This window comes from Camelus dromedarius, chromosome 31 (genome assembly GCF_036321535.1).
Source record: "Camelus dromedarius isolate mCamDro1 chromosome 31, mCamDro1.pat, whole genome shotgun sequence".
NCBI lineage: Eukaryota > Metazoa > Chordata > Mammalia > Artiodactyla > Camelidae > Camelus > Camelus dromedarius.
In genome coordinates this window covers 16,868,794-16,895,231 of record NC_087466.1, presented here as the reverse complement: position 1 = coordinate 16,895,231, position 26,438 = coordinate 16,868,794, and the positions used below count along the sequence as shown (strand labels likewise).

At 35.0% G+C, this 26,438-nt stretch overlaps 1 protein-coding gene and 1 non-coding gene across 5 annotated transcripts in view; one reads left to right on the top strand and one right to left on the bottom strand.

The window, feature by feature from the left end:
- The window catches only part of NAA25 (N-alpha-acetyltransferase 25, NatB auxiliary subunit), a 60,745-nt gene that overhangs the window by 29,209 nt on the left and 5,098 nt on the right, over positions 1–26,438 (bottom strand). For all 4 annotated transcript variants that reach the window (XR_010378592.1, XM_031442732.2, XM_031442734.2 and 1 more), the window contains exons 2-11: positions 21,983–22,068; positions 21,348–21,486; positions 15,820–15,938; positions 11,665–11,739; positions 10,423–10,530; positions 9,976–10,054; positions 8,318–8,429; positions 7,644–7,733; positions 6,432–6,601; positions 4,357–4,469 (exon numbers count right to left, since the gene is read on the bottom strand). Coding sequence is in view for 3 of the 4 variants with exons in the window: in XM_031442732.2 (XP_031298592.1) it covers positions 4,357–4,469; positions 6,432–6,601; positions 7,644–7,733; positions 8,318–8,429; positions 9,976–10,054; positions 10,423–10,530; positions 11,665–11,739; positions 15,820–15,938; positions 21,348–21,486; positions 21,983–22,068 (1,091 nt within the window). In the remaining variant the exon portion in view is untranslated. The remainder of the gene's footprint in view (positions 1–4,356; positions 4,470–6,431; positions 6,602–7,643; positions 7,734–8,317; positions 8,430–9,975; positions 10,055–10,422; positions 10,531–11,664; positions 11,740–15,819; positions 15,939–21,347; positions 21,487–21,982; positions 22,069–26,438) is intronic.
- On the top strand, positions 19,682–19,797 carry LOC116150094 (small nucleolar RNA U109). The gene has a single exon (XR_004133767.1). It is a non-coding gene; the product is annotated as a small nucleolar RNA U109 (small nucleolar RNA).

Below are 26,438 nucleotides of genomic sequence, written 5' to 3'. Positions count from 1 at the left end.
CAAAAGATAAAAACGTCACCCTGGGTGAGCCACTTAAGGATAACTGGACTCAATGGCCCACTCTTAGAGGCTAGTCTCATTTTAAAAAGATGTGTCTCCTAATTCACTAGGACAACAGTTCTCAGTATGGACCTTACTCGGACAGTTTGCAACCCTCTGACAAACATACTGCTGAGTGGCAGGATTTTTAGCTACTGAAGTCATCCTACATTTAAAAAGTTGTGGCAGCAAAATTAGCCCTCCCAAATAAAAATTTACATAGGACTACAAAACTCATTGCAACAGCTTTAAAACCTTTGTCTCACTGAACAATGACCACTTCAACACTGCTAGTATTTTGTTACTTCTGGAGGGTTCCTCCCAGTAGATTATTACTACATGGTGCCACATAGGTGACCTAAGATTTTCAAACATGCCAATCAAGTAGAGCTACTGATACTAAATTTATATTAGCAAACCTATATGAATTTCAGCTTAAGGCAACATAAGCATTCCTCTGATGCATTCCCAACATTTTATGTTTCAAGTTATAAGATGGCAAGCACTATAAAACATGATCAATCGTTCCCTGTCTTAGCACTCAGCAAATATGTCCAACACTTACTGAACGAATCTCTCCCAATGGTTCTATTTTCTGCTTAAATCCCTCTAGTTACATGAAACTCACATACTGTATTTTTAGAGAATTCTGACTATAAAGATGATTTTTCTCACTGAGCCAAATTCTTAATTCCCTGCAGCAACTTCTTGCTGGTCCCTGTTCTCATCCCTCTTCTACAAGAGAGCTTTTCAAACTATAAGAAAGTACTTTGTCCTTACCAGACCAAACCTCTCTTCTACTCAACCTTTCTCTCATAGGCTTTCAAGTCCTCCTAAAACCCAGAACCCTCTTTTCTGGGTATGTTACAATTTATCTAGAAAACTTCTAAAGCTTGGCATGCACTCTATTAAGCACAACATCCCGAAAACAGCTTTTCTAAACCAAAGTGAATGGTGATAGTCATTTCAGAGCCCAATAGAGACCACTGGCTACTTACCAGTTTGGAAATGCACTGCCCCATCTGCCCTAGATGTGCAACCTCAAGATTGCCAAAGGATGGGGGAGGGTGTAGCTCAGTGGTAGAGCACTGTGCTTAGCATGCACGGGGTCCTGGGTTCAATCCCCAGTACTTACATTAAATAAATAACCTAATTACCTACCCACCCCCCCAAAAGACTGCCAAAGTATGGACTCCTGGTGGGCTAAGGCTATGGTCACCAAGCAAATACTCTAGTCATCCCCACTGTGCTCCCACTGAGCTTCACTCACTCCCCATGGGAATGACAGAGGTTTTCTGGTCTTCCAGGTAGTGGCAGCCCTGTGATAGGAAGACTTCCAATCTTCACTCATTAGACTTTTTCACGAATAACGCTGATCAAAGTCACAGACTCTCTTGATACATATCAGTATTTCTTTATATGATGCTCTATCCTACCTTGGGCATACTGCTTTCCCAACTGTACAGTACTCCACTGCCTACTACCAAGGATACTCTAGGCTAAACACTAAAAGCCTTTAATAAGGAACAGGGTATGAAGTTCTCATCAATGGGTAAGCAATCCAATTCATGTTGCTGTGGATGAAGAGTCTACAGATATGGATCCCCTTTCTCAATATATAATTGATTTGAATCGATTCATTCACTACAAAAACTCCCAATACATGACAACTGACTACAACATGGTACCTTGGATTAGATCCCAGAACAGAAAAAGGACATTAATGGAAAAGCTACAAAATACAAATAAAGTCTAGGGGCCAGTAAATAGTAATGTATCAATTTCAGTTTCTTAGTTTTGACAAATGTACCGCTGTTATTTAAGATGTTAACTGGGGAAAGCTGGGTGAAGAGTCTTGTGTAACTTTCTGTGCTATCTTTACAACTTTCCTGTAAATAAAGTTATTCCAAAATGAGGTTTATTTTTTAAATTTTATTGAACTATAAATTTATAACTGACATAATATTGTGTTAGTTTCAGGTATACAGCAAAGTGATTCACATATGTAATACATATTCTTTTTCAGATTCTTTTCCATTCTAGGTTATTATAAGACATTGAATATAGTTCATTGTGCTATACAGTTTAATTATTTTATATATAGTTGTGTGTATCCATTAATCCCATACTTCTAATTTGTCCCTCCCCACCTCTTTGGTAACCATTAATTTTCTTTTCCATGTCTGTGAGTCTGCTTCTGTTTTGTAAATAAGTTCATTTGTATTAGTTTTAAATTCTACATGTAAATGATATAATACTTGTCTTTCTCTGTCTGACTTACTTCACTTAGTATGATAATCTCTAGGTCCATCCATGTTGCTGCAAATGGCATTATTTCATTCTTTTTTATAATATTCCATTGTGTTCTCCATAGTGGCTGCACCAATTTACATTCCCACCAACAGTGTAAGAGGGTTCCCTTTTCTCCACGCCCTCTCCAGCATTTATTATTTGTAGACTTTTTAATGATGGCCATTCTGATTAGTGCAAGGTGATACCTCACTGTAGTTTTGATTTGCATTTCTCTAGTAATTAGCAATGTTGAGCATCTTTTCTTGTGCCTGTTGACCATCTGTATGTCTTCTTTGGAGAAATATCTATTTAGGTCTTCAAATTTATTTTTTTAAAAATCCCTAAGATTTCAAGTTTCAGACTGCTTCAGCAAGAATAAATCATGATTTGAAGTAATCAGCAATTACCTGCTATAGTTTCCAGCAAATCAGGTAAGACATTAAAAGGAAAGTCCATTGGACTTCATCAAAATTTGAAACTTTGCTCTGCAAAGGATTCTGTTAAGAGGATGAAAACTACAGACTGGGGGAAAAAACCTTGAAAACACCTATTTGACAAAGGACTTATATCTAGAATATCTAAAGAATTCTCAAAACTCAACAGTAAACAAAACAAAACAAATTAACTAGAAAATGAGCAAAAGACAGCAACAGACATTTCACTGAAGAGAAAATTCAGATGGCAAATAAGCACATGAAAAGTGTTTAACATCCTGAACCATTAGGGAAATGCACATTAAAACCATAATGAAACATCACTACACGCTTATTAGAATAGCTAGAATGAAAAATAGTGACAACACTTAATGCTGATGAGGATGCAGAGAAACTGGATCACTCATACACTGCTAACAGGAATTTAAAAGGTATGGTTGCTGTGGAAAAGTTTGGTGGTTTCTTAAAACAAATATGTAGCTATCATAAGACCCCACAACTGTACTACTGGGTATTCTTCTCAAGGAAATGAAGACTTATGTTCACATAAAAAACCCATACAAATGTTCACTGCAGCTCTATTTATAATAGCCAAAATGTGGAAACACCCAGATGGTCTCCAACAGGTTAAAGAAATTGTGCTATATTCATACCATGGAATACTATTTAGCAATAAAAAGGAATGAACACGATACGATACATGTAACAACATGGGTGAGTCCAGGGAGTTAAGCTGAGTTTAAAAAGTCAATCTCAAAAGGTTACACATAATATGATTCCATTATATAACATTCTTAAAATGACAAAATTACAGAAATAGAAAACATGAGTAGTTGCTGAGGGAGAGGGATAGGTAAAGGGGGAAATACAGGGAGGTGGCTATGGGGAAAAAAGGGTAGCACATGGGGGGATCCTTGTGGTGGGATTATTCTGTATCTTGTCTATAATGGTGGTCACATGAATCCACGTGCATTATATACTGCACTAAATACACACAAACATACCACACATATACACACAAATGAACACATGTAAAGCTTGTGAAATCTGAATGAGGTCAGTGGATCATATCAATATCAATCTCCTAATTATGACATTACACTATAGTTATGCTAGATCTTACCATTCAGGCAAAATGGGTGAAGGGTATAAGGATCTCTCTGTATTACTTCTCTTACAACTGCATGTAAATCTACAATTATCTCAAATACACACACACACACACACACACACACATATATATATAAATACAAAACAGGAGAACCCAGTTATCTATCAGGGGTTTATTCCCACTGTGGCTTAACTTAACAAGAAATCATGCCTTTAACCTGATAGCATATAAACTTAAGTCTTTATTTAAACTTTAATGAAAATTTTTTAAGTATTTTAACTTTAATTGAACGAAAAACTTCACATTTCCTCAGTGTAATAACAGGTAAACTGAGTTAGTAAGACTGTTAATTTGGCTTGATAGAGCAGTTATCTTGATATCTCATGCTCACCACTCTTACTCATTTTAGAACAGAAACCCAAACATTTAACCTAGTTATAATAAATACATGCACCCAACAGAATTCTCAACTGTACTTACTTTTGTACACTGTGTAGCAGGCAAGAGGTCAACAAACACCTTGAGGTCTGTGAAACAACAAGGTTTATCCCCAAACTTTTTAAAATACTGGAACATTAATTCTTCTGGATCACCTAAGAGAGAGGGGGGAAAAATCACTAAATTATTCATGGATGGAGCAATTTCTAATTTAAGTGAGAAGTCTGATTTGAAAAACATTTATTTCAATTAAATGAAAATTTTGCTTGAATGAGAATGACAATGAGGGCTGGAAGATGGCTTGCCAGTTTCAAAATAAATACTTTGAAAAGGAGTTGAATCTCACAAACTCAGTTTACCTGTTATTACACTGAGGAAATGTGAAGTTTTTCATTCAATTAAAGTTAAAATACTTTAAAATTTTCCATTAAACTTTAAATAAAGACTTAAGTTTACATGCAAACATTAAACAAATACGTTTTTCCCCACAACAGTTCCTGAACTACTTAACAAGTATTAAATATATGTTATCTAAATGAAAGATAATGTTTTTTAACAGGCACACCAACAGAAGAGGAAATAAACGGAGAGCCACAGGCCAGTAATTCCAAAGTCACTCACTATGGAAAATTTAAACTTGGATATGTAAAAAGGCACCAGTTCATTTTATTTTTCCTCAAATTAAAAATAAAAATAGTAAAAATAAAATGCTCTCAATTTGAACTAGAGTTTGGAAGCAGACATTTTTAACAGGGCCTCTATAAGATTTTAGGTCTCAATTTCTGCTCACGTTTCTGGGAACAGAGATCCATGGCTTTAAGCAGATTCTCACAAGTCTCTGTGATCCAAAAGAGACTAACAATCACTCACTGGTCTGATAAAAAAAAAAAAAAAAAAAATTTTTTTGTGGAGACTAGAAAAATTCACCAATTTATAAGATTCCAGCTGGCGAGAGGGAAGAGAAAGATGGGGAAAATATACCAAATGTGAAAGCAGATCCCATGGTTTTTTATATCCAGCTTTGAAAAGAAAGCAATTCTTTGAAATTTATTTTAATATTTTGCTGAAAAAATTTTATTGCAATTCTAGAACTAACACAAACTAAGGTTATTAAGGTTGACCAAAAGAAAGAAGTCAACATGGAATTCAAAATTTGTTGTGAGTAATCTACATAGGGAATGAGAGAGGCATGTATGGTCAATTTTCGAATGAGCTGCAAAGAACATTAATTGGATGATTAAAATGGACAGAGACGTTCTAAGATAGGTTTTAGGTATGGAGAAGGGCTCATCATCTCAAGACAACTGGTCCCTCTTTAAGTTAATCAACTTTTAATGAGAACCAAATTTCTGTAATGATGAGTGGGGGGGGGGAAGCTTTCTTTGGAGCTTTATCTTAAAACATGAAACTGAAAAAGTAAAAATGTTTATTATCTTAAACTTAATAAAACTGGGGGTATAATTAAAACTATAAGCTTCACAGAATGAGCAAAGAATTCCTGTTTTCAGAGGCAGAGGTGCTATTTTTCCCACAAAAATCTCAACTAGTACAATATGACAATCTTCGCTTCTTGTGCAGTAAGCTCAAAAAGAACCAATTTACAAAAACATCTAAGGGCTTCATCAAATTTCCTGAAGGCCTCTCTTAATGCTTTACTATCCAAATCATTCTGTTCTCCCATCTTGTCATTATCCTGTAAATTTTCTCAACTGTTAATTGCTCTAACTCTGCCAGATGTTGTTTCATAAATGGTTTTGCGAGTGCTTACAGCAGATTTTCAAGAAATCTTTCATTCACTCTTGAAATCCAGAAACTTTTACAAAACGAATTTACTTTGAAATTGATTTTGACATTGTTGTTGCATCAGCAAAAGAATGCCTGACAAACACTCTGATGGAACAGGGAGAGATGCTAAAGCTAAGCCAAGGTGAATGTGTGACTAAGGGCTAATTTTATAAGTGATCCATTCATTAGTAAATATTTTCATGTTATGAAGACATTTGCTTCCCAAACACAACTTTATCACTGTAGGCCTCAGAGAATGGATACTGCACTTGGGTACTAAGGGCATCCCTATATCTTCTCCAGCATTCTCAAGCATCATTACAGCTTCTTACCCAATTTATACTCATCATTAAAACCTTGATGTCGTAAACGTCTAATCAGCTCCAGTTTAGCTAGATGGGGTCCTCGGAGATGGCGAGAACTTTTAGATTCTTCTGTGATCCGATCTTCTATAAACTTCACAGCTTCTTCTGCAGAATAATGTACTTCTCCTTCTAAAGAGCTGGATATAAACACATGAAAAAGGTATTTTGTGCCTCTGTTGTCCAACCCAAAACTTGAAGTCAAGCCAAACTGATTTCAAGAAACAAATTAAAAATAAGAAAAAATACTCTGATAATTTACAAAACAATACAAGTGGGAAAAAAAGAGAGCTATGAGCATATTTTGACCGTCAACACAACATATGATTCCTCCCAATTCTGGCATCTGATTACTGCAGCACGACTAACCACCTCTACCTCTTTCTTAAAGAATGGATAATTTTACATATATAAAATATACCTAATAAAAAATAAAAGTAAATTTTATTGCTTGAAAAATAAAGGCTGAGAAAAATTAAATGACTTAGTTAATATTATAAAGCATCAGTTCATAATTAGTTTCTTGTCTCCTATTTCTATATTCACTTTTTAAAAAGATACCATTCATGTTTATTGTAGTATCATCTGTAATAGCCCCCAAGACAGGAATCAGCAACAATCCAAGTGTTTATAAACAGGGACAGATTAAATGAATTTTGTATATCTCTAAAATGGAGTTCTCTTAAGCCACCAAGAAGAATGAATTAGACATAAATGTACCATATATGGAGAGATGCCCAAGATATACTTTGGGGGGGGGGGAATATTAAACAATTACATCTAAGATAATCCCGCTTTTATAAAAATACTTGTTTGTATATGCATAATTTAAATACATGTAGAAAAAAGACACCAAACTCTCTTTTCCAAATAAATCTGGAAGACACCAAACTGTTATCAAGAGCTATTTCCGGGTCAATTATATCTCAGTAAAACTGGGAGAAAAAAAGTTATTTCTGGGATAGTAGGATAACTAGGAACTAACACTTTCAACACTATATATTTCTGTACTAATGTAAGATGTTTACAATGAACATGTATCTATTTTAAAATTTTAAATTGTAAAAAAAAAATCTTACTTTGAAAGGGATACATTATTTAGACAGAAAAAAAGAATTCAATTAGGCTTACAATGAAATCCTTATTATAAAGTGTTGTAATTCAGGAAAGAAGACAACTTACTGTTCACCTTCAGCAGGAGGAGTCCAGGCCTCTTCAATCAGTCGAAAGACAGAATCGAAATAAGTCAGATAGAACTGCCAGTCATCTGAGCTAAAATCAGATTGAATGGTGCACACAGGATTAAACCCAAGTTGTGACAAATCTGCCTCAGGAACCATGATAATTCAACTTATTTTCTAAGTTATATTTTAGTCTTTATTAGAAGAAGCCCAACCTTCCCTCTAGATTTCTTCTGCAGCCCTGAAAGGGTAGCAACTTCAGAGGCATTTTCAAAGTCAAATTTTTTTGAGAAACTACTCTTTCTCTCAATAAAATGACCAGGTCTAGAAAACTAATATTCTTAACAGAAAACTCCCCACATTAGTGCTTTCTAAAATGGAAGAGAGAGGTTGGGAAAGGGCTCTCTCTTTCAGACCAATATTGAATTTGACACAGTAATGATTTTCAGCATTCATTCGGAACACTCAGCACCCTGGTGGCATAAGTACCATTATACCTTGTTATTGAGAGATGAAGGCTCATCAAAAACTTTAAAAAAATATCCAGGACACACAACTAAAAGATTTTAGTTTATGCCCAGAAATCTCAGAAGACATAAACCAAAAAAAAAATCAATAGTGAGACCTGAAAGCCCCACTCCACTCTTACAGTCCAAAAAAAAAGCATCTACTTACTTTTTCAGTAAGAGGCGCCGGGAAAGGGCATTACACTCTGGCCACCTGCTCAGCTTCTTGTACATAGCCATGCATTTATTTTCCCGACTCTGAATCTCACTTGTCAACTTCTCTACAATTAAAAGTTTTAAAGTTGGTAAGCTGGTTTCATTTCTGCTCAGAAACCAGAACAAAGTCCAAACACAAGAAAGAAACTGTTACATTTTCTTATTCACTCTCTTAGAAAATGGGACTATTATTAGATACAAACTAATATCTCACAAAAAAATTATTTTACTGAAAAGAAAAAAAGTATATTTCTGATACAGTTTTATGACAGCAAAGAGTCTAGTAAAGGATATACATACTTATATGAAACAAAGTCTTTTTAATGGCTGGACCTAATGAGAGATCTGCTACTCATCTACATTTCGTTACTCCCAAGGCCCATAAAGGGTGTCAAAACAATAACTGCATTCCCACAAATTTCTCCTAAGGAAATCAAAGATGTGTAAATATGTAGGAACCAAAGTCTCTGTCACAAATTTCCAAAAATAGCGGAAGAGTTAAAGCCATCTATGAAGTTCATACAAATAAGTTTTCCAACAAAAAGGGAAGAAGTACTCTCTCAACAATGGAGAAGAGCTAACTTCTTTAACACGTAAAATGCTCTTGCAAATCAATAAGATTAACCAAATTTTTAGAAATAGGAAAAAGGTAAGGAAAAGTAGCTGAGAAGAAGAAAATATTAATGTTCTTTAAATAAATGAAAAAATAATTGTCTTCCCTCATAATTAAATAAAAAACTGTAAGGTATGTTTTATCTATCTGATTAAAAAACATAAAAAGTTTGATATAACAGTTTGATAATATAGGTTAATAAGTATGCAAAGAAACAGACCCTCTTACAATTTGACAGCAAATAAAGGTGGGAGGAATGCACACTATAGCCTCTCAGAGGGCAATTTGGTTTGTAGCAAAGATGTTCCTTACAAATAGTCTAAACATCCATCATGTACTGGTTATGTATAAACCGTCTACATTAACACTATGGAACATTGGGCAGTTATTAAAGAGAGTGAGATAGTGAGGTATATCTTTAAGATGCACTGTTAAGATAAAAAAAAATTGAGTATAAAAATATGCAGAGCAAAGGTCACAAACTCAAAGGCCTTCATAGGACAGGCAGGTAAAGAATGTTTGAATCTAAAATACAAATCCTAACTAGAAACATTAACATTTAAAAATTTTAAAGAAAAAAATGCTTTAATAAAAACATCGTGCTGAGTAAGGGCCAGGTACAGTACATTCTCAAATGTGATTAAAAAACAAAGGGAAGGGGAAGATACAGATACTTTAAAAGGACAGACAGACCAAGCAACTGGAGAAGGACAAAGAGAGCAGAGGACTAAAGACCTGGGGTAAAATCTTTCATATTCCTTGAATTTTCTGAATCCATGAATTAATTTCAATTTTAAAATATTTTTTAAAAATTAATGTACAACATACAGAAAAACCTGGAAGAATATAAAATGATCACAAATGATTTTTTAATGTCTTTATATCTTTGTTTCTGTATGAGGAAGAAATTTTCCAAAATAAACATTTGTCATGTTCAAATAGGGAAAAAAACAAAACAGATAAACAAACAAAAAACTTAAGAAAACTTTGAAAATTACCTCCTAATTTTCCTCTGATGACATCCAAGGCTTCCTGGTATTTTCCCAAACGTTCCAGGATCATATAGTAAAGTTCAACCTTACAGAAAAAACAAAGAAGTGCAATAATTGAAACTTTTCAATAATAAAAAGATTAGTCATTTGTATGTTTTTAAAAAGTTATCTAATAGAGAAGAACACTATATCTTCACATGAGATGAAACTAACAGTGAGAATGAGACAGTAGTATCTCCTCTATCTGCATCTATCTCAGCAGACAGCACTTGCTGGAAAAATGCTAGAGACAGCTCACTTCATTTTACCTAAGCCAGGGGCTTGCAAAGCTTCACATTTATACAAAAGGCAAGAGTGACGACCCAGTTCTCTAAATGGAATAAAGCAACAGTTTGCAATACTGTAACAATATCAAAATCATGCAAATACAAAAGTGGGGCTTAAATTACTCACTTCAGCCTCTGCTTCTATCTTGTCCTCTTTCACCATTTTTTCTACCATTCTTTCAGCGAGGGGCAGGAACATCGTTTTTGAGAGGTTTTCATCCTGTGCTGATATAGACTGGAGGAGAAAAGATAAACATTTCACTCTAATTTCCCCCGTTTGCATTATTTATAGTATTACCATGCAGACCATTATTGTGACTCCAGCACATAATTATCAATCCACTATGTCAAATATCAGACCTAATTTGAACTTGCCAAGATGTATTAGACAGTGGTTTACTTTACAAGAGATTTCTTTACTAAAGAGTCATTATCCTATGCATTCTTGAAATGCAGTTTCCACATTATGATATAACTTTTAAATAGGTCATTCATACATTTTTCTAGAAATATGTTAAGAAGGTGTATGTCTATACTGTTTATTATATATAGAGTACTAGGTATCTGAAGAGAAAATCCTTTCAGATGTCTTCTTGAGATCTTCACATATTAAAAGAGAAATGCCAATTCTATTTACAGTACTGCTTACTATTAGCTAATTATCTTAGAATGATAATTAAAATGAATGCATGATATTAATCATTTTAAAATCACCAAAGACTCTGCTCAGAGCTCATTTACCCCTGTGAACAACCTTTCAAGGTAGCTATCCTGCCTATTTTATAGGTAAGCTAAGGCTAGAAGATTCCCCAACAGCTCTCCAAGACGTGGTGAAGTCAATATTTGAAAGCAGACCAGTCTGAACCCAGAGCCTCTCTGTTCTTAACTGCTACACTTTAATTCCTTCCTCCCCATACTCTCCTACACAGTATCCCATTTTAGTCCTTACAGTTGCTCTGGGAGATGAGCATCTCCATTCTGCAAAAGAGCAAACTGAGGCTCAGAAAGCCGAAGTGATAAAACAAGGACACTCAGTTCAATAACCTTGTTCACTAACCAACAATATTGTCTTATCTTAAAGATAAACCTCAAGTCAAAATATCAAACATTTTAAGGCTCATACTTGATCAAATAACCCATAATGGATCTAAGATCCAGGGAAAATATACTTTGTGCTACACACAAATAAACCGACATACCAACTCATAAAGAATACCAAATCTCCCCAGTTCAAAAAAATCAACTGACAATATGTTAAGTCTCTGACACATGCTGCAACACGTTACTCAAGATGTTCAAAGGACACATTAAGGACAGTAACTATACACAAAAACAAAAATCTCAATCCCATTCTGAATGCCATACTCACTTGCATAATTAAGCTCATCACAGACCAAAAGTAGTAAGGATTTTTGGGGACAATCTTGTATAGAGCCATGCCAGCCTGAAAGACAGAGAGCCATAAACACTTAATTTAGAAAGCACCATACAGAGGGCAGTTAATGACCGAGATATGTGCCAAGAAGTTTTCTAGAAGAATAGCAACACGTTTAAATATCCCAGTTACTGTCAAGTGCCTAGTGACTTGATGAATATTCTCTATCGGGTAACAGTAGAGGCAAATCACAAAGGTGAATTTTTACATCAGGAATGATACTTCACCTTTTGAATCAGATTCTCTCAAACTGAAGCCCTGTATTTCTAGAAAATACTGCAATCCAATATAGTTCTGGTAAACTACCAAACACAAAATTTGGCTTATGAACGTACATCAATAAATAACTTTACTGAAGACACTGCACTAATTATAGTAAAAACAAATAAATGCAGAAATCCAGACAGGGTATTTAAACTTCAAAATTAGGTAAGATTACTATGACATAATGCAAAAAATAATTCTTAGATGAGGAAAATATTCAGGTTCTGTCAAGATACCATTAATTAGAATTGAACCCTTTCATTGTGAAATGTATAATATGCAAATACTTAAAAGCAGGAACATGGCAAGAAGGCGCAAAGGAGATCTATTCACGTACACCTGAGAATCTGTCCATAAATAGCCAACAAGTAATCAACGCTAAGAACTCTGTTAGCTAATTAACACAGTTACTATTTTATTTTTTAATCTTTTGCCTATCTTCAATCCACTTGAAAAATACATGGAGCCCCTCATTAAGTGAAAGGAACCATCTATCCCTGCCAAGGATACAAAGATTGAGTCCCAATCCTCAAGGCACTTAAAAGCTAGGGAAACAGGTAAGACAAATATTCGAACAACTAAAATATACTTGGCAACAAAAATAAATGCCCTATACAAAAACACCATACTAAGGTGTTTCCAAGGAGGGCAAGGTTAATAAGTTTGTTTATTCCTTCCTTTTTCTTTTTTTAAGGAAAGGTAGGGAAGAGAACTTTATCAATAGAGCCTTCTCCAAAGTAGCAAGCAGTCTTTCAGAAGGACTCTGAAAGTCAAACAGAATGCCTACAGGCAAAGATGGCGGGGGGTAAGAATACATACACAAATACAATTATTTAGGGTCAATGGCTAAGTGAGTGAATCAATTCTAATTAGGAGCAAAATGAGTAACCGAACAAAAACATTAAAAAAAGAAAAGACCTGTTGAGAAGAACAAGTAGAACATCTGGCTGAAACAAAAAATTAAGAGCAGTAACAGAAAAAAGGGTGAAAAGAAAAGACAGAGGTACTTTTGTTATAAGTCATTCAAAAAGGAGTCTATATGGAGTAAAGAAGTGATATGTATGTATCTATACTCTTCTAGGAAGAATATTTTAGCAGTACTGTGAAGAAAGAAAACAGGAAGAAAGAGGTGAGGCAATGAAGAAGCTAACCAGGATAAGGTAGATCAAATAGAAAGAGACCTCAAAGACACTGGAGGTAGAATCAAGATGATCTAGACACAAAATAGGCACACAGGATAAGTAAGGAGAGTCTAAGATGGCTTGAGGTTCCTGCTTCTAACATCAAACTCTGGAGAAATGGAATGGAAAGTGTTAGAAAATCAGTTTTACTTGATAACTTGAGGGAAAGAAAGCATTTTTATAATGACATACAGAAATAAAAAGGAATAGAATATAAACTTACCATGATTTTTTAATATAAAAAATAAGAAAAATTTCATGCCCACACCCTATCTTGCAGATGTTAACATTCTGCTGCTATAGAAAACCTCTGACCAGAGACAAGTTTGAAAAACATGGCTGCAAACAGGAATATCACTTACAAAAAAAGGAAAGTCTAATCACCATATGAATGACTAGCAACTGTTTACTCAAGATGGTTTTAAATACTTCCTGCCAGAGATGTCATATGAGGCAAACATCCTCTAATTTTCTGATTCCCTGGCTTCCCTTCCTCCTACCTCCACCAATTTATGCAAATCACCCATTTATTTAACAAATATTTATCCTGCAAATGCTATTCTAGGAACTGAAGATTCAGCAGTGAACAAAACAAAAGCCCTCACCTTCATGAAGCATAACATGTAATTTACAGAATACCTATTACACTAGACTGACATACTCCTTTCAGAAGAAATATATATATAAGCTAAGAACTGTAACTACCTTCAGAGCAACAAAGGCAGAATAAAAATTAGACATTCCATTCTAAAACATTAACACTAGAGTGCTCCATTCTTCCAATGCACTAGAATAAAATAATGTAAAAGCATGCTATGGGTAAAACACATTGGAAAACCTGTTAAGTCACATCAGTGCAATGTTTCCAAAAAGCAACACGCAAAATTGTATATATCTCTGGCAACATGTAAAGTTAAACCATACGTAAACAAAATCTGTTCAAGTGGCAGATTATTTTTTCCCTTTTTTCAAAATTTACCCTAGTATTGCTATTGCATGAAGTTGTACTTTTTGTTATTTTATAAGTATGTGTATATATATATTTCAAAAATATATTTTGTGGGATCATAAAACTAACACATGCTTTTTAAAAAAAGGAAAGAAAAGAAATTAAGATAGAAGGTATCCTTAGCCCTATCTCCTGGTAACATTTCAGTACATATACTTAGAGATACACCCTTTATTAAGGAGGCGCGGATGTGAGGGGAGTAGAAGGCCACTTTCCAACCTGCTCTTCGCAAGTAACGTATACTGGGAACATCTTTCTAGGTCAACAGATAAAGACAAACTTGGGAGGGGATGGGGTGCTGCATTTTTTCCTACAATATAGGTGAACTGTAATTTCTTTAACTATGTCCATAAATGTACATTTAATATATTTTGCTGAAAACATATTCCTAGAAAGAAAAATGATACTAAATATTTATATGTATATACATATTAGTGTTGTCAATTTAAAAAAATATACTCATTTTACATTAAGAGAAAAGTTATAATCTCTGCATACTATTCCTGAGACTATACCGCAACAGTAAATAATAATGATAAAAATCTCTTTAAATAATTATATTTGGGTCAAAAAAAATTATTCCAATTTTAAAACTTGCATAAGCAAATACAAAGATTGATTTTAAAGAGAAAGGATTTATCTAATATAGTATCTTCCACCCTCCCTGCTTTATTAGGTATTTCAAGTAAACGAGACAAAACAAAAACCCGTGTACAAAAGGTTTGCCCTAAGACATTATACCCACAAAGCATTTCTTTAAAAAAATTCTAGCTTGACATCATAACCCTTTATGAGATTTACAGTGCAAACTGCATTTCTCTGGGATGCCAGCTTTACCCACCTATTAGTGCAAATGTAGCTCCTTCACGTGTATACAAGGAACACCTAAAATGTGCTACATGGCAGATAAGCTACATCCAGCAAAAAAAAAAAAAAAAGTATCCTACGGTGGGTGGGAAGGGACTGGGATTTCAAAATGTAGAACAGATAAAGAAGATTGTACTGTGTAGCACAGGGAAATATATACAGGATCTTGTGGTGGCTCACAGCAAAAGAGAATGTGACAATGAATGTATGTATGTTCATATATAACTGAAAAATTGTGCTCTACACTGGAATTTGACACAACATTGTAAAATGACTATAACTCAATAAAAAAAAAGTTTAAAAAAAATCCCAAGCAATAGGGATTTCCCCCACCCTTATTTAAAAATCTCAGCAGGCTATATATAAACAGTTAATAATAAACAAAATAGATGTAAGCTTTTAAAGTTAATTTTTCTATTGTCTGTTCATTTTTTGCTCTGGGATTTCTGCCCATTTTCTGAAAATACAGCAGCAATCTGATTCAGTGGGATGATTTGAAGCTGACTTACCAGAACCGAACCAAACATACCTTCAGGCCACAAAAGAAGAAAAATCAAATTTCCGAAATAGAACATTTAAAGAACTTGAACTGTTTATCTTTAAAACACAAAGAAAATAACTGGATCGCCACACACAAATACACAGATTCAATTCTACACACACATATGCAAACACACACATGCAGACACACATACCACCACAGTCAAATCACATTAAAAAGGCTTTAACAGAAAATCCCACAGCCGGGAGGTTTAGGGATCAAGTTACCTGCTGCATCTTCTTGTACTCGCCCACTCTGGCATAGGCCATGAAGAGGTGAGAGTGATACTCCTCACTGTTGGGAACTTTCTTCACAGCTGCCTCATAAAGTTTTGTGACTAACTCCGCTAAGACAAAGAGAAATAGGATTTTCTCTAATTATTGAAGTAAAACAAATCTTAACAGCATATAATTTTTTTTCCTATTTGGAGGAAATAGGTGTCTCCTATCATCAAGGAAGAAGACAGTATTTGCTTTGCCTCATCTGATCATTACTCTGCTCTTGCTTAGGTGTTACTCAATGAAGCACAGAATAGGTCATACCTCCCCTTCACATTTACAACGTACAAGACCTTCTAGGATCTATCCAGCCTCTGTCTTCTTCCGAACTCCCCACAGCATTTTATGCTCCAGCCACATCAAACTGTAGTTCCACTAGATTCCCAGTGATGTATGCCTTTACAGTGCTCCCTCTGCCTGGTTCCCTCTTCCCTCTCTTTTCTACTTAGTGAACATCATCCAAGACCCAGTTCAAATGTAATCCTTCCCTGAACACCATCTCTGCTCCTCCACCCTAGTCTGATCACTGCTTCCTTCTGCCATCTAGAAATCTTTTAAGTAACTGTCTTATACAATTTATTAATACATAATGCAATATTGACCTATTTTTCCTTATAGACTATGAGTAACATGAGAGCAGAAAGAACACCCTTCATCTGTGACTTTGATATAATACTTGTCATATAGAAACATTCCACCAATACTTGTAGGATAGATAAATGATTCTTTTAAACACTGGGAGAGAATCCATATCCTAAATCAACATAATCCCTAAATAATCAGATATAATATCTCAAATCTTAAATTTTATCTTTTATAATAATGAAAAACAAAATTGAACTAAAAAATTACATTTTCTGCCCACTAGGTTGGCAAAAGTCTTATTTTATTTTTTCCAGTTTTATTGAGAAACAATTGACAAAAACTGTGTATATGAAGAAGGACAACGTGATGGTTTGATGAAAAAATTTTAAAGTCTAAGAATACCAACAACAAGGATGTGGAGCAATCAAAACTCTTACACACTGCTAGTAGGAGGGTAAATCTAGAAAACAAGTTGACATCATGTTTATCTCTAAGCTGAACATGTATATACCTTATGACCCAGCACCTCCGCTCCTAGATTCTTATGTAGTCACTCAACGAAGTATTTTGTGGAAGTAAAAATGAATTAAGTACAACCACTTGGCTATTAGATGAAAAGTGCAAGTCACAGAACATATATAGAATGAATTTATTTATATTAAGTTCAAAAATAAGCAAAACTAATAATATTACTTAGAAAAACAAAAGTGATAAAGATTTAAAGAAAAGCAAGAGAATTATTCAAGAAATGCAAATAAAAACTACAATGAGGTTATCACCTCACACCTGTCAGAATGGCCATCATTAAGAAGTCCACAGATAATAAATGCTGGAGAGGATGTCAAGAAAAGGGACCCCTCCTACACTGTTGGTGGGAATGTAGTTTCGTGCAGCCACTATGGAAAACTGCATAGCGATTCCTCAAAAATCTAAAAATAGACTTACCATATGATCCAGCAATCTCCCTCCTGGGCATATACCCAGAGAAAACTCTAATTCAAAAAGATACATGCAATGTTCACAGCAGTACTATTTACAATAGCCAAGACATGGAAGCAACCTAAATATCCTTTGACAGATGACTGGACAAAGAAGTTGTGGTATATATAAAGAATGGAATACCACTCAGCCATAAAAAAGAATAAAATAACACCATTTGCAGCAACATAGATGGACCTGGAGATTGTCATACTAAGTGAAGCCAGAAAGAGAAAGAAAAATACCATATGGTATCACCCATATATGGATACTAAAAAAATGATACAAATGAACTTATTTACAAATCAGAAATAGACTCACAGACATAGAAAACAAACTTATGGTTACCAAGATTGAAAGAGGGGGCTGGAAGGATAAATTCGGTGTTTGGGATTTGCATATACTAACTACTACATATAAAAGAGATAAACAACAAGGTCCTAGTGTACAGCACAGGGAACCACATTCAATATCTTGTTATAGCCTATAATGAAAAAGAATATGAAAAGGAATATATATATGTATAACTGAATTACTATGCTGTACATCAGAAATTAACACAACATTGCAAACCAACTATACTTCAATTTAAAAAATTAAATAAAACAAAGAAAAGCAAGAGAATAAAAAATACTCAGGTTAACAAGTATCTCTTAAGAAGTACAGGGAGAAATGAGAACAAGGAAGAAAACACAGGAAGCCTTCTTAGTACAGGCAAACCTTGCTTTACTGCACTTCGCTTTATTGTGCTTTGCAGATACTGTGTTTTTGAAGGTTTGTGGCATCCTGAGTCTAAGCCAAGCCTATCGGCACCATTTTTCCAACAGCATGTGCTCACTTTGTATCTGTTACATTTTGGTAATTCTCATGATATTTCAAATTTTTCATTATTATATAAGAACTCAAACTTAATAATAAAAAAAAAAAGTATGTGTTCTGACAGCTCCACTAACCGGCCATTTCCCTGTCTCTCTCCCTCTCCTCCAGCCTCCCTATTCCTTAAGACACAATATTGAAAGTAGGCCAGTTAATAACCCTACAATGGCTTCTAAGTATTCAAGTAAAAGTTAAAGTCACAGGTCTGACATTTTAAATCAAAAGCTACAAATAATTAAACAGGGTGAAGAAGGCATGTTTAAAGCCAAGATAGGCCAAAAGCTAGGCCTCTAGTTAGCCAAGTTGTAAATGCAAAGGAAAAATTCTTGAAGGAAATTGAAAGTACTACTTCAGTGAACACACAAATGATAAAAAAGTGAAACAGCCTTATTACAGATATAGAGAAGTTTGAGTGGTCTGGAAAGAAGATCAAACCGCCCACAATATTCCCTTAAGCCAAAGCCTAACCCAGAGCAAGACCCTAATTGTCAATTCCATGAAGGCTGAGAGAAGTGAGGAGCTGTAGAAGAAAAGTTTGAAGCTAGCAGAGGTTGGCTTATGAGGTTTAATAAGAAGCCATCTCTATAACAGCGAAGTGCAAGGCAAAGCATCAAGTGCAGATGGAGAAGCTGTAGCAAGTTAGCCAGAAGATCTAGCTAAGATAATTAATAAATGTGGCTACACTAAACAACAGATTTTCAATGTAGATGAAACAATGTTAAACAATGTAAGAAGATACTTCCTAGGAGTTTCATAGCTAGAGAAGTCAATTCCTGGCTTCAAAGCTCAAAAGACAGGCTGACTCTCTTGTTAGGGGCTAATGCAGCTGGTGACTTGAAGTTGAAGCCAGTCGTCATTTACCATTCTGAAAATCCTAAGGCCCTAAGGCCCTATGGCCCTGTGATATGATTCTTAAGAATTATGCTCAATCCACTCAGCCTGTGCTCTATAAGTGGAATAACAAAGCAAACAAATAACAAATAAAAATAACAAAATGACAGCACATCTGTTTGACACCATGGTTTACTAAATGTTTTAAGCCCACTGTTGAGAACTACTGCTCAGGAAAGATTCCTTTCAAATATTACCACTCATTGACAATGTACCGGGTCACCCAAGAGCCCTGATGGAGATGCACAACGAGATTAATGTTGTCTTCATGCCTGATAACACAACACCCATTCTGCAGCCCACGGATCTAACTTTGACTTTCAAGTCTTTAAGAAATACATTTCCCAGGCAAGAGGGTATAGCTCAAGTGGTAGAGCGTATGCTTAGCATGCATGAGGTCCAGGGTTCAATCCCCAGTACCTCCTCTAAGAATAAATAAATAAATCTAACTATCTTCCCCCACAAAAAAAAAAAAAAAGAAATACATTTCCCTTTGGAAGCAGCAATACATCCGTAACATGCTACATTAAAAAAGGAATTCTCAGGGCTGCCAACTTTACGGTAGAGACTGAGTAGCAGTATATTTCTCCTACATTAAAAAATAAAACAAACAAAAAGATTTCATAAGGCTATAGCTGTCATACATAGTGATTCCTCTGATGGATCTGAGCAAAGCAAATTGAAAACTTTTTGGAAAGGTTCACCATTCTATACGCCATTAAGAATATTTGTGATTTATGGGAAGAGGTCAAAATATCAATATTAACAGGAGTTTGAGAGAAATTGATTCCGTCTCTCATGGATGACTTTGAGGAGTTCAAGACTTCAGAGGAGAAAGTCACTGAAGATGTGGTGGAAATAGCAAGAGAGCTAGAATTAAAGGTGGTGCCTGAAGATGGGACTGACTTGCTGCAATCTCATGATAAAATTTGAACAGATGAGAAGTTGCTTCTTATGGATGAACAAAGTGATTTATTGTCATGGAATCTACTCCTGGTGAAGATGCAGTGTAGATTGTTCACATGACAACAAAGGACCTAGTATATCATATAAACTCAGTTGATAAAGCAGCAGGGTTTGAGAGAATTGACTCCAATTTTGAAACAAGTTCTACTGTGGGTGAAATGCTATCAAAGAGCATTACATGCTTTGCTACAGAGAAACTTTTCATGAAAGGAAGAGCCAATTGATGCAGCAAACTTTACTGTTGTCTTATTTTAAGAAACTGCCACAGCCACTACCCCCTAATCAACCAGCAGCCATCAACATCAAGGCAAGACCCTCCACCAGCAAAAAGATTATGACTCATGAAGGCTAAGATGATGGTTACCATTTTTTTAGCAATCAAGTATTTTTAAATTAAGATATATACATTCTTTTTTTAGCCATAATACTACTACACACTTAACAAATTACCGTATAGTGTAAATATAACTTTTACAAGCAATGGGAAGCCAAAAAATTTGACTCACTTAATTGCAATATTTGCTTTATTTTGGTGGTTTAGCCAAACCCACAATATCTCCAAGACATGCCTGTATGATAATGTTATATTTCTTAACTTGAGTGGTAGGTTTATGAATGTTCATTTATTCCACATCAAATGTTCTAATGTGTTACATAAAATATATTATTCTATAATATATATTATTAAAAATATGTATTTCATAATAAACATTTAAGAAATTAACAATAAAAAACTTTATTTACAGATGAAACTGTAAATAGACTATCCAGAATATGCTTAGAAATAATCTGGCAGGCAGAGGGGTATACATTAAATTGACAATGGGTCAATAACTGCTGACGGTGGGTAATGGGTACAATGGGATTTATTATACTATTCTCTGTTTTTGTCTATGGCTAAAATTTTCCATATTAAAAAGTGGGGGGAAAGGCAACACTTTCATTTAGCAAATCAAAATGTCATAAATGAAATTCAAGTCCTCATTCCATTTCAAGGATCCAAGTATATGTAAAATATTCTTTCTGTCTACAGTCTTTGCAAGCCATGGTTAATGCATTATTTCACTTGTTGCCATGCACTCAAATCATGAGTGAAAAGTAAATCAGACAAATAGACAAGCCAATTAGAAATATCCAAAAAATTAAGCTCAGGTTTAAAAACAATGAAAAGAGAAACATACGTCGATGCATCTCCCGGTAAAGAATAGTCAGTGCCTGCAGTGAGTTATCATCTGTGGGTTCAAGAGCTGCCACCTCCTGTGCCAAGATGAAGGCCTCCTCTTGCTTTCCAGTTCTCTGTAAACCAATTGCCTTTAAAACCTGATAGAAAGAAAAGACAAATCAGTTTTTAAAAGAAAAGGAAATATGGACCAAAGAAAGCCAATTAGAAAACACTAGATAAGTTGTAAGGTATGCCAAGGTTGTGAATCAACTAAACCATATTACTAAAAATATCAGCGAATAAAGACTCTTTTCTACTTCAGTCAAATTAAGAATGCACAAAAACAAAACAAAAACAAAAAAAAAAAAGAATGCACAAAACAGAAAGAATGCACAACATTGCTTAATTCAAAGAGTTAAATTTAACTCTGTGAAAATAAAATATTTAAATTAGGTAAGTCATGTCCAAAGAAGTAAGCAGTAGCTTTTATGTAAATACTATTTACGGCATTTAAGTGATCAGGAAAATAAGTAGCCTAAAAAATACTCTGAAAAAACAGATAGTCACCAAAAAGATTAATTAAAAATCTTTCCCTTTATAGACTGCAATATATAACACACCAAATATAAGTAACTCAAGGGCAAATGAGCTTACCTTAGCACAATGAAGATCCTTATGCTTTTTCAACAATTTATCTGCTTGCTGAATTGCCATTTTATTATTACCATTATCAAGATAATCTATGAAAACAGAAATTATGGCAGTTATTATATTCCTTCACCAACAAATATGAAAAATGTATAGGCTAGCATCAGATGTTTCAGAAAGAATCCTAATTCGGTATTAGAAGCATCATGGAGTTGATCTGAACTTTAAATGGCTAGTATGGTCCAGAATATAATCTTACATTCTTATCTCTCATTCAAAAGCAATATAATCCAATTACACTAGTCCTTAACGAAGATTCAAGACCAAACATATTTAGATGATGGATGATATTAATATTTTTACCTATGGGAAACTAATGGGTTTAGTCACATAAAAAATTTTTTTTCAGTTTTTAAAAAGAACCCTTTCTTATATTCAAGCTTCAAATTACCAAATGGACCATGTTCCTTCAATAAAATGTTTAATGAGTACTTGCTGTGCCACAGAGTTAAGAATAATTCATTGAAGAAAAAATAAGAGGATTTCCGCCATAAGAAGGGAATGGGGGTGGGGGATGAAGTCCAGCAGTATCAAGAATGAGCAAGGATGGGGGGAGGGTATAGGTCAGTGGTAGAGCGCATGCTTAGTATACACAAGGTCCTGGGTTCAATCCCCAATACCTTCCATAAAAATAAATCAGTTTATAAATAAACCTAATTACCCTCCCCTGACCCAGAAAAAAGAGTGAGCAAGGATATAGGGAAAACAGCACCAGCATACACTCTGGTTGAAATAGAAACGAGCACTGACTTTGAAGAAAACTCGAATTCTAGGTTCCCTATGCATCCATTCCAAATTTATAGCAAGTGAAGACTTGCTATAAAATTGTATTAAGGAAGAAAAGTAATCAACTATTATTCAAATTCTAAAAAAAAGGCAAAGATTCCAGATGAGAAGATCTAAAAGAAAATGAGCAGTGTTTTAAATGGGAAACAGTGGTAGCTGTCAATTCTAATTATAGAAAGATGACTAAACACAGGCCAGTCCACAACCTACTACCAGGTTCTTCTTTGCTCATCAAGGTCCCAAATCAGCACAGGGACATACAAAGCACAAACAACTCAAATTAATCTATTGACCAGATGCTGGTGAGAACATGTAGAAAGAGCAACTCTCATTCCCTGCTTATAGGAATACAAAATGGCACAGCCACTTTGGAAGACTGGCAGTTTCTTTAAAAACTAAACATACTCAGAGGGGAGGGTATAGCTTAAGTGGTAGAGTGCATGCTTACCATACACAGGGTCCTGGGTTCGATCCCCAGTACCTCCTCTAAAAATAAGTAAGTAAACCTAATTACCTTCAAGCCCTCCCAAAAAAACAAAAAACAAACAAACAAAAAGATTAAACATACTCTAACCATATGATCCAGCAATCTTGCTCCTTGTTATCAACCCGAATGAGTTGAAAACCTTTCACACAAAAAAAATCTGCACACAAATGTTTACAGCAGCTTTATTCATAATTGCCAAAGCTTGGAGGGAACCAAGATGTCCTTCAAAAGGCAAATGGATAAACAAACTGTGGTATATCCATCCATACACTGGAATATTATTCAGTGATAAAAAGAAATGAGCTATCAAGCCAACAAGAAAACATGGAGGAAACTTAAATGCATACTGCTAAGTGAAAGAAGCCAATCTGAGAAAGCTACATACTATATGATTCCAAGTGCATAACATTCTGGAAAGGCAAAAATTATAGGCACAGTAGAACAATCAGTATTTGCCAGAAGCTGGGGAAGGGATGAACAGGTGGAGAAAAGAGGACTTTTTAAGGCAGTGAAACTATTCTGTATGATACTCTAATGTGGATACATGTCATCAGATACTTGTCAAAACCCATTGAATGCATAACACAGAATCAACCTTCATGTAAACCAGTAAACTATGGAATTTAGTTAATAATAACATATCATATTGGCTCAGCAACTGTAACAAATGCACCACTGACGCAGATGTCAATAATAGGGGAAACGTGGTGGGGAGGGGTGTAGCAACTCTTTCTATTTTCCATTTTGTAAACCTAACCTAAAACTGCTCTAAAAAATAGTCTATTTATTTAAAAATATGTATAATAAAAGCAAAGATTCATTTCTAGAAAAGTGAGAAGGGTTATATGTGGCAAATAGGGTGGTAGCTGTTGATTCGAAATATAGAAAGATGAATGAACACAGGCTAGTTCACAATCTACTACAACTACTGGTCCCTCTTTGCTCATCAAGGTCCCAAGTTAGCAACAGGGACAGAGGCAGCGCAGACAACTCAAAATGCTTTATGGCCCTGTCACACTATCATTTTACCTAATGGTTTCAATTTTTCTCCAATGAAAACTTTACCAAAACTTTTAACATACAGCCACATGGACACATGAGTTTCATCTCTTTAGTCTTTTTCAATGCACTGAATGTTGATGAGCACCAGTAAGGTTAGGTAAAAAGATTAAGAAAACTTACTCTGGAGGGAATCACAATCTAGAAGAGATCAATACTCAGGTAAAGAGACTGAAGACTCACAGAAATCTAAAAGCACACAATCTTGGCCTGAACACCTAAATATCTGATACCAGTTTTCTTAAACTCTTAACTCACCTGATAGGCCATCATTTGTCCTTACAGAATATCTGACAGAGATATTTCAGCTCAATAAATGGTATCTTCTCTTCCTAAAACTTGGTGCTGATCTCATTCTGAGTGCATTCTAAGTTACTTCTGACTCAGTACTGTAAGACTGCAGGTTCACAGGACATATCCTGAAGTCTTCTCAAAGAGCAGTTATCTTTGATGAGACCTCAGCTCTGAGGCTCTGCCCATAAATACATCAGACCAAAGGTTAGGACAGTAAGGATATGTAACTTTTCCCTCTGTTGTTGACCAGGCTCTGATATACTGTACCCACACCCTCTTCTCTGGGAATGGTTTCCACAGATTCTGCTGAAGGGGTAGAACTGGATGAGCATGTCTAGACCATGAAACTGAAGCCCAGTGGAGTGGACCCTTGACCCAAGCTGGGTTAATCGAGTTTTTTCCTGGTAATCTGTAACTGCAACACTGAAATCCGGAGTCAGAAAGCTATGGAGAACCTCATTTGGAAGGCAATAAATATTTCCAGTCTGAGATGATCAGCGGCAGCTCCAGAATTTTCACTTGGAAGGAACCCTAAGGAATGCAAACTGGCTGATGGGGAGTGAAGAAAAGGAGTTATCTCTTGACTTTTCATTCACATAACAATTATGAAAGAATAAAGAATGTTAATTATCTTTATCAAAAAATTGGGGAAGAGGCAGTGCTGATTAAGCCTGGGGGGAGAGGCTAGTAACCTCCCCCTAATCTATCCCCTCAGCTTGGTGTGGCCACAAAACCAACATGTTGGGCCTGGGTAAACTGATGAATAAGTAGAAAAAGAAAAGAAAAAAAAAAAAAACAGCTTGAAGAACAAAGCAGAGAAAATAGACACACACAGATAAGAGCAGAGATGAGCATATGAGAAAGAAACTTCAGATCCTGACAGCTTTCCAGTTTCCATCAGGCTCTAGAACACTGCATTCCTGCCCTAAGCTCACACAAGGATTTATAAACAACCTCCCTTTACTTGAGTTACTGTCAATGGGTTTCTGTTCCTTGCACCCAAAAGAGTTTTAACTAAGATACCTCATCACATTCAGACCGCTGTCAGGCTCCCCTTTTCTGGATGGCTAGGTGACTATTGATTAATTGGTTGCTGAGTCTTTTGGGGAAAGTTTATTTCCATTTTATACAACTGACTCCATAATATAAATTATGTAGCCCTTGAAGAAAACAGGCTTTCTTTTTAAATTAGTTGATTTACAAGGTTGTGTTAGTTTCTGGTGTACAGCATAGTGATTCAGTTATACATATATTCTTTTTCATTATAGGTTATTACAAGCTATTGAATATAGATCCTGTAAGTTTGGTTTTTTAGTCTTTTTAAAACTTACTCAAGGGTAATTGTTCAATCATGAGGATTGGTATTGTTCCCTTAATAAGAGAGCAAGCCAAAATCAGCCATCCACAAACGTAGAAAACAATAAGATAATGATGTATCAGTTAAAACAGTGTTTTTCAAAGCATAGGTATCACTCCAACCAAAATGGTTTTAGGTGGTCCTTGCAGGCAGCACTATATAACACTCAATAGTGAGAAAGTTGATCTCTTTTCTAATATTTCCTTTATATTAAGGAGACAGTCTCAGTTTGGTTTTAGCCTATCACTTCTTTAATACTTGCTAGTGTCTATTTTTTTTTTTTAAACAGAGAAGGAACAGGTCTCAGAGTTTCACAACCATCAGAAACTAGTTCAGACTTTAATAATACTGTTTTGTTTTCAATGGAAGTACATCTTTTTATGGCTTTGTCTTCTCAGGGCAAGTAAGTTTTTCACTAA